This window comes from Eucalyptus grandis, chromosome 5 (genome assembly GCF_016545825.1).
Source record: "Eucalyptus grandis isolate ANBG69807.140 chromosome 5, ASM1654582v1, whole genome shotgun sequence".
Classification (NCBI taxonomy): domain Eukaryota; kingdom Viridiplantae; phylum Streptophyta; class Magnoliopsida; order Myrtales; family Myrtaceae; genus Eucalyptus; species Eucalyptus grandis.
In genome coordinates, this window is record NC_052616.1 from 28,563,302 (window position 1) to 28,572,748 (window position 9,447).

General features: G+C 42.3%; 1 protein-coding gene and 1 long non-coding RNA gene across 2 annotated transcripts; both read right to left on the bottom strand.

The window, feature by feature from the left end:
* Positions 1-50: 50 nt before the first annotated feature.
* LOC120293806 (serine-aspartate repeat-containing protein I-like) lies at positions 51-1,745 on the bottom strand. The gene is made up of 2 exons (XM_039313563.1): positions 1,387-1,745; positions 51-135 (listed from the first exon to the last, which is right to left on the bottom strand). The coding sequence occupies exons 1-2, from the start codon at positions 1,743-1,745 to the stop codon at positions 51-53; spliced, it is 444 nt and encodes a 147-aa protein (XP_039169497.1).
* Positions 1,746-6,514: 4,769 nt separating this feature from the next.
* On the bottom strand, positions 6,515-7,006 carry LOC120293263. Its single transcript, XR_005551011.1, has 3 exons — positions 6,867-7,006; positions 6,673-6,760; positions 6,515-6,600 (listed from the first exon to the last, which is right to left on the bottom strand). It is a non-coding gene; the product is annotated as an uncharacterized LOC120293263 (long non-coding RNA).
* Positions 7,007-9,447: the final 2,441 nt, after the last annotated feature.

Consider the following 9,447-nt stretch of genomic DNA (forward strand, 5'->3'; position numbering starts at 1 on the left):
CTTTTGTTGCCGCATTCATTGCCTTGTATGAGCAAAACTCTACAAAATTCCTAGGTAGACCAAGGTTGCCTAGCACTTTCAAGTATCTCTTCATCAAAACGATGGCACAGCTTCTTCAGTGAAACTTTAAGGATCCTGAATATATAAGCAAGTAGATAAATCAAATCAATTTATAAGAAATACAAGAAAAATCACCCAATCAAAGCTAATAGTTAGATCGAGGTAGCTACACGAGTGCAAGACTACAATCCTAAAAGTGCCATTTTCATTTTGAATGCCAATACCACTTTTTATCTAAACTCCTGAAGCCCACCTGGACTCATCATTCAGGTCCCCACTCAAGTAGAGTCAAAGATAAGCAGTGGCATATTCTAAGCATTGAGGAATATCAAATTTTCCATTCGAGCAACTTTCTAGGATTAAGTTAAAGCTCCATATCTGAAACAATACTAAAGTAACAGTATGTACTCCCGCACCCTATCAAAAACCACTTCTCTCTCCAGAATATTTGCCCAAAACCATAAAAAAAAAAAAAAAAAAAAAAAGCAAGAAGCTGCTGACTGCTTGCCCAAAACACATGGAAACACTCACGTCCGCACATGCATGTGCACATCAGAAACAGCTGACTGATTCCCTGAACATCTTTCATCTTCTCCAAGTTCATCATTGTTTAATCACCACTAAATAAAAGACCGAAGGCAAAGGGACAGATGACTTAACACTCGCCATGCGACACTTCTCATCGCCATCTCGTGAGCGAAACCATCAATTAAATGCCTTAAACATCAAGCAAGCGTGAACAACAGATAGGTTCCTCACAATCTCACGCGAACATTTTGGCAGCAACTACAATAGACAAGCTCATGTACGATTTCAATCACTGCCCGATGCTAACATAGGCTTAATATCGAAACCGTCATTCAAGCCCAATCAAGTCGGCACAAGCCATCATACATTACAGCTGCCGTCACGTATTCAAATTTCACAAGCATTCCTAAGTCCACACTAAATTTTCAAAAAACAAAATGCATATCGCGGCATAGTCTCGAACCTAAAGCCGCCGCCGCTCGTCAAACATTGCGCACCGAGCAGCACCAACCTCCGCTGACACCTAGAGGTACGTTCACTCGATAGACAGTTCGAATCTCCCGAAAAAGCACATTCACTTTCAGGCCGGTCGATCGCGAGCAAGCGAGTGGGGAAAGGAATCAGAAGCGGCGCTCACCTAGAACAGCGAGACGCGATGGAATTGGCGACGGGGGAGAGGAAGGGAAGGGGCCTGAGGGCGGAGGTGGAGGGGCGTCGGCGTCGGAGTCGGGGGCAACGGAGGCAACCGGCTTGAGGGGCGTCGGAGTCGGGGGCGACGGAGGCAACCGGCGGAGGGGCGTCGGCGTCGGGGGCGGCGGAGGCAGAGGCGAAGAGGCGTCGGCGTCAGAATCGGGTTCAAGGGCGGAGGCGGAGGCTGCGTTGGCATCGGCGTCGGAGTCGGAGTCGGGGGCGATGGAGGCAACCGGCAGAAGGGCGTCGGCGTCGCGGGCAACCAGCGGAGGAGAGAGAGTAGAGGCGTCGGCGGAGGGGGAAAGGGTGTCGGCGTTAGTGTCACGGGCAACCAGCGGAGGAGAGAGAGCGTCGGCGTCCGCATCGCGGGCAACCAGCAGAGGAGAGAGAGCAGAGGCGTCGGTGGAGGTGGAAAGGGTGTTGGCATCGGCATCGCAGGCAACCAGCGGAGGAGAGAGCAGAGGCATCGGCGTCGATGTTGTGGGCAACCAGCGAAGGAGAGCAGAGGCATCAGCGGAGGTGGAAAGGGCGTCGGCATTGACATCGCAGTGCAACTAGCGGAGGAGAGAGAGCAGAGGCATCCGCGTCCGCGTCGCGGGCAACCAGCGGAGGAGAGCAGAGAGGCGCGGTGGAGGTGGAAAGGGCGTCGGGCATCGACGCCGCAGCAACCAGCGGAGGAGAGAGAGTAGAGGAGGGGGAAGAGCATTCGGAGAGAAGCACCTGCGACTTTTGTTCTCCCGCAAAACGAAACGGAGAACGTGGAGAACGGGGAAAGAGAGAGAGAGAGAGAGAGAGAGGAGTCGACAGGTCATAGAGGTCGTAGAGGAGAGAGAGCGTCAGAGTGGTGGGCCCCAAGAGCGGCGCGCCCAAATTTTAAACCTCTGACGCTGTCGCCTATGTGGAGCCACGTGTTGATCGCTGAATGGTCTTACCCTAAGCTTACGTGGAGGGTAAGACCCACCCAATATTATCGCAGTCTTGTTTGACTGTAAGGAACCAAACTTACTTGGCAAAAGACAAAGATGAGGGTATCCTTCACTTTGTGAGCATGACCGTTCTTACCATACTCCAATTTCAGTAAAAGCTATACCACGGAAATTGAGAACGGGCAGGACACTCATTTGATAGGCAGGCTAAAGACCCAAAACTCCACTGTTAGGAGCAAGAAGCCAGCAAAAACCCTTTCGTATAAAGTGTTAGTGGCTATGCCTGTATCAATAAATTCTTCCACATGATACTTGTGATGAGAGGTTCTCTGCAATTGAGAAAATCACCCTACCAGTGCATGCTCGAAGGGTAAGGATAAACGACAGGTTTCGGCAAGTGAAGAAATCCCAATACACATCTAAAGAAACCGAGGATTTGAGTTGACAAGAAAAAAAAACAGGATCTCGAAGCTTGTGACCAAAATTTTTCACATATGTTGCACCCAATAATAACATCCAGGAACTCTTACCTCCTACCAACCGGAGGCCTATGCATAAGGTGGTCAGTTGGAGTCTCGGTAGCCAGTGCTACTGCACCAGGGGTGTTCGAAATGATAAGATTAACCCATAGAAGCTGCAAGCAAAGAGAAAGGTTGAGAAGTAGAGTGAGCAAAGAGAAGCAGAAATGGGTAGGGCACCCACACGTGGGCGCACGCACACCCATGCTAGAGAGAGAGAACGAGTACCTGCATGCAGCAACAACGTTAAAGATAAGAGCTGCAACTTTAAGTGTAGCTGACACTGAATAAATTTCTGAATATTTGCATATACAAATGTTCCCCACCAGATAAATTGAGGTCTGTCAACCATCTCTACACTTTCTAAGGATTAATCAACCAAACGCACCCAGATTCAAAATCGTAACCCACAATTAAAGTTGACAATGTGAAATCAAATAATCAACTAATTAGCAAGTCAAAAAAGATTTGCCACTGCCCAATTCTATTTTCCAAATCTGAATATTTTCCAAATTTGCAGGTGAAGTTTTAGTATTGTGAAGTACTTGTTTGAGGAATCTGGACTACGTATCTGAGTCAAGTAAATATGCACAGTACCATCTAGTAAAAAAGTAGACAACTTTCCAGAGAGAGAACTCTCCAAGTAACTAATGTACTGAAGCTCCACTATAACTCATTACCATTAGTTGACACCACTTTCCAGAAAAAATTCAATCAAACAATAAAGTCTGTCATGAGGATGCTGAATTCCGCTTTAGAAATTCAGGCAGACTACCCATTATAATGTTTGAAAACTCTTTGCAACTACCATCCCTTGAATACCATTGCAAGGCCAATATCTGCCTGAACTCCAAGATAAAAGAGATATCCAAGCAACAAAATTATTGGTTGAAAAGAGTTCAAAGTCAAGGCACAACAGAAGTGCATGGGTATAAGCAGACCAAAAAAATGAACACTGAGAGCCATTCATGATGATGAAAATTTTTCTAAAAACATGGCAAACTAAGATCCCACATTATTTTAACACCTTGCAATCTATTTACCTTGTAGTAAATATAAGAACAAGACAACTTCCAGACATGAAGCGACTTGAAGGCTACAACCAAATTTACCAACGTATTGCAATTCATCTTAGCACAGAAAGATACCATGAGGCATCCAGGGACTTCAAGACTATGAACCAGTTCTATTAGAAGGATTTCAAGGCATCTGTCTGCTATATCTGCTGAATAGTCGCTTCAATGTCGTTTTGTCGTTCCTGCTTTCGCAGCTGTCACTCTCCCTCTCTCCTTTATGGGTGCAGAGCTCGACTGAACGTGAAGTTCATGCCTTTGGCAGGTCTCAAAACCTCGCATGGAGCTCCTCTCGTCATCTACAATTAAATTGCCGACACTGCTGAGGTCACAAGTCGTCTCTAGATCTGATGATGCCTCCTCCATATCTGGCCTGTCCATTGAGACTTCGTCGCCTGCATAGGAGGTAGGGGTCACACACGGTGGCCGCCGGTGTCAGCAACATGGCCACAGCAGAATTCCGTTGGTAACATCGCTCAAATTCGATCAAGCATTTTTTTTCCAATTGATAGTGACATCGCGCTCAACACGTGAGCTGCCCCCTCTTCGTCCTCTTTGGGATTTGATTGACATAGCCCCGTAATCATTCGGGTCAAGCTTGCAGAGAGAGGACCGTGGGGAGGCGCGAGGGCAATGGCCCAGCCATGGCTACGGCTCGACGAAAGGTTTGATTCGCGGAAGATGACAGCTCACTCCTAAACGTTAGAGTTGTTGCATACTTGCAAACAAGATGAAATTTGTTTTTCAATTTTTAGCTTGTCTATTTGATAGAGTTCATATTGGTTTTTTCATTTTTTTTTCCATCATATTGATAATTTTTGTAATTTTTCATTTTTAATTTGATAATAAATTTAACTTGACCAACACATATTCTTATGAACATATTTAAGTTGGTTACATAGTTGGGTATGGATTTTGAGGCTCGGTATTGTTTTTGAGGGTTCGACTGAATATAGAGACATTATATAATAAATAGGTCTGGCTGAGTTTAACGAGTCTGCTCTATTTATAATTTATGTCTAAGCATTTGTAAAGTTGAGTGCCTTTTAAAAAATAAAAATAATGTAGGTTTATTGGAGTCCGACACCTATCACATATAGTCTATCGAATAGGATTTTTGGTTCCAAATTTATTTTTGTCAATTTTATGGAATCCAGATTTGCTAGTTTCTCCACACATCTATTACACTCTAGGATTTAATATCACAAGCTAAAGGATCTGTATAGTTTGATATTCAGTCTCGACCAACTTGAAAACCTCTCAAAATTATTAATCCATCATTTATTCATATAATTGAAATGGTAACCTGGGTTAAAGTGCATAAAATGAATTAATCAGATAATTCAAGTAATTAAGCAATGCATCGATGCTTTGGTAAACAACGGCATTAGATATCAAGAGAATCATGCAAATAAGCAAATTCATCAATTTTTACGTGGTTACTTAATGGAAATAGGTAGACTCCAACTCCATTGATCCACTTTCTACAATTTTAAATATAAGTATGGGTGTAATTATTAAAATATACATAAAGGGTATGGGTAGGCAGCCTAGTTAGGAGACATTCATGTGAATTTGCTAGCATTGCCTTTACATGATTTTCTCTGCTAGTGAAAAAATTCCAAGGTGCAACAAGAAAATTAACTTAGCTACATACCTGTCCTCTTTGATTTCATAACTTGCCTTGATCGAGTATAATTTCCTAATCGCCTCAGTCATGTCCATTCGATCCAGTGGTGATTCTATCGAGCATGCGACTCCAACTTCAAAATGGAGATTATGCAATCTTTGATCCTCATCCCCTGCTGTCGATCACCGGCTTCACTCCAAAGCCTTGAGTCTACAATGTCCATCACTCAATCAAGAAGAGCCATTTGGACAAAGCTATGAAGGTTAAGACAATACCCAAAGGCCTCTTTTAGTGGGTCTCTTTCAATGAACATCTCCAATAATAGAATGCTGTAACTGTATGCATCCCCAAGTGTAGAAACTTGGTGTCTGATGCCATACTCTGAAAATTACATCATAGCATTAAATAAGAATGAATATACACTTTTTCTTGAAGATAATTGTATGAAAAAAAGTTCCTAAATCTCATGGGGTTTTGCTCGATGTCAATGCGCAGGAGCTTGCCTAAGACAGTTTTGAGGGCTTGCGCCAGTCACGCCCAAATAGAGTGATGGCACGCAAGTCCTCACTGACTTCACGTACGGGCTCGCTGTGCATGGTAGAGTGCAAGGAAAGGGTCCCAAAATGCCCCACTGGTTTTTTTTTTTTTCATATCTTTTTGTTTGATTTTCGTTTAGTTTATTGGCTATAGCTGATGCTTAGCACCTATCGTATGCCAAAGTGGTAAAAATTGCTGCAAAAGTCAGATGCATCAACCGCAGAAAGATAAGACTTTAGGATTTGTAAAGTGCACCAAAGATCAGTCAGCAACGCAGAGCTCTTCTAGTCCAAAAAGTAGTGCACCCAAAGTTGTCACATTTTGCTGAACAAATTGCCTGAACATCAAGAGGGACTTTGTCATTTAGTAGGTGGGGAAAAAAAGAAGATTATATATGTGGCGAAGGCCTTGGTGGAAATTATTTAGTGCATTTAGTACATCTATTAACTAAATTTGAGCCACCAGTTTTTAACTGGTTACACATGAAATACACATGAGGCTCATCATTTTTCTGATCTGAATTCAATTTAATACCTATACCACACGAGGCATTTTGCCGAGATAAGGTGGAAATGGTCATACACACTCATCTCCTCTATCCTTGGACTGCAAGGGTATGGAACCACTCGGAAATCAACCTACGAGTAGACGCATAAGAGGTTAAACGAATGGATGAGTGGCCGGTACAATTTATAAGAAAAAACACGAACCTCTCGTCTTTGGAAACGATCAGAAACCTCCTTTGGCAAGTATGGAAAGAGAGCAACAACTTTATTTTTCTGGTACTAAACCGGATGCCTGCAAAGTGGTAGATCTTTGTATGATTTCAGCAAGCTAGCTACCAAAAATGGGGACTTATACATTTTCTAGAAGAAAAAAAAAGAACTGCAGATTTCGGGCATACCTAGCAAGCTCCGAAAGCCGGTTCCTTTAAGCTTAATGTTGATGGGTCATTGTGCAAGGGATCGATGGAAGGAGTAGTGTCTTATGTCATCCAGGACTCCTCCAGTAGCCTCATTGATGGATTCACGAAGCCTGTCCGGGCAGAAATGGTTCTTCAGCTGAAACCAGGAGTGCTCGAAGCTTTTGAAGTACTTAAAACATAAACAACTGGGGAGGCTTTAGTGGAGTCTGAAACAGAAGTCCTGTGAACTCTTAAAGAGTGCGGACGAAGTGAACGGCAGGCACGTGCAGCTCTGATGGAATGCAAGTCTCTTCAGCAACTGCCACTAGTGGGCTTGACTTTCTGCCCACGATATGCCAATGCGGTGGCGGATTGGGCCGCACGACAACAGAGACTGAAGACCTTCCTCCAAACTGGCGGGCTTCCTCCTCCTGAACTTTGGGCCCTGGGTTATGTTATGATGCCCCAACTGTGGGGTATGCTGTTTCTGCTTTATAATATAAATAATATAACTCTTTTTGTCCAAAAAAAAAAAGCTAATTTACAATCGACTGTAATACCACACTCCGGCATAGATCTTGCCCTCCAAATTATCCCGGACTTCATATTTCGCACGGCCTGATCCTGTCCTTAGACACGACCACGAGCAACCAAAGTCTCGCCATACACCAACTACTCTTTTTTGATGTCTAGGTTCATTTTATTGAAATAATGTCCTACATCACTTAACGACTTGTCTTAAATACACCCATAATCATGTGGCATCCTCCACCTATAACTTAAGCTTTACATGTCAAATGCTTATTACTAGCCAAAATTACCAAATTCTAAAGGGAATTGAAAGAAATTGTGGTAAGTAAATAAATACCACATGAATATAAAGAGTATCCAGGACATACTTGTTAAGTAATGTACGACAATATTTCAATAAATAGCTTCCAAAATTTTGCTGTTGATAAGCCTTTCCTAGGAAAATGTTGATGTACCACTGTAATTTTTCTTCTTTTTTTGGTTTAATGATCGTGAGGAGAACCGGCGCCGTCGCAAACTACATCTCTCATTTGAATGAAGCTTAATCAGAAAAGTACCTGGTTAGGGTAGGTTGCCTTGCTCATTCTGTCAAGGACTTCAACGCTGACAAAGAAGTTGTTCCGGATTCTTTTTGGGTTTTAGTGGTCCTGGGCATATGGAGCAAAAAGCCTACAAGAGCCTGATATGTTCTCGAAGAAAAAAGGGTACTTTCGTGATTCTAATTTCAAACCAAGAAATTAGATCATGGCTCTTGGAATTTCATCATCGACGTGCTTTCACGAGATACTTCCATAAACATCCCCGATAGGGATATCTAACGGGACATTTCTCTACCACTCCCCCGTCGTCGCAGTGAAATTGAGATATATTCCAACACCAATCCATAAAAGAAATAATTATAGTCCCAACGACATGAATAATTAACAAGTGACGGTACAATAGAGCTAAGAAAGATCCCGAATGTATTCAAGCGCAAATATAACCAATTAGATTTTTAAAGTTATCAAATATAACATTGTCCACAGCATTAACATTTGACTACATAATGACATCAACTGAAGGAAATCTAGTGTAAGCAATAGCGTTGATAGAACTGAAATGACACATCAGACAGACACAAAGCACCAAGACTGCACTATCTTCTTATTCACCACTGACTTTTCTTCCAAATAGTTAAAATTTGTGTCAGGAACTAGTATATAAACCAGAGACAATAGTTTAACGTGAATGGGGCAACAGATAATTATCAAGAAGACAATTATGTATCAATTACAGGAAATATGTAACTTTACTTAGAAATTTAACTTCCATACCTATAAGTCCAATGACCATCCTCGCATCCCATTCAGGTGTTGTGTTACAGAATGACGCATTCAATTGACTTCACAGCAGAGCTAAGAACGTCACTTGATGGTTTCTCTCATTCTTTCTCCAACTTTCTCTCATTCTCCTCTGACTTCTCCCAGTGTGGCGCCTTCATCATCATTTCTAGATCATCTATACGTTTGTGATGTTGAGAGTCATGTATATGACACCAAGCCCATAATCTGCCACTCTTCCATACTAATCCTCCCATCAACAATTTGCAGAGACGACACTAATTGACAGAGATTAAATCCGAAGAGTCCCTTTGATTGAAGTCGTTTGTATATTTTAAAAGCAGCTGCTTTATCTTCTAAAACATATTGTAAGCCATTGTGAAAATATGAAATCTGAAGGCTAGAATGTCAAAGTTACAGACATCAAAGAGAACACCAGACAAGCAATTATTTTATCCGCACGCATGGACTGGTTGGCATTGCCATAAACTGCACTTGATCTTACAAATCAGTTCAAAACCAGTCAAAACAGGACTGGTCTATATAGATCGATCCAGTTTTGTGGACTGGATCTCCATGATTAATCCACCGCAGACCAGTCCATGTTCTAGATAAAAAGTAACTTTTCTGTTTGTTCTCTTTGATATATGTAATCATCATTTTTCTAGCTTTCAAATTCTATCAAGGCTTATAATATTTAATCAATAAAGCAACTGCTTTTATACAAGAAT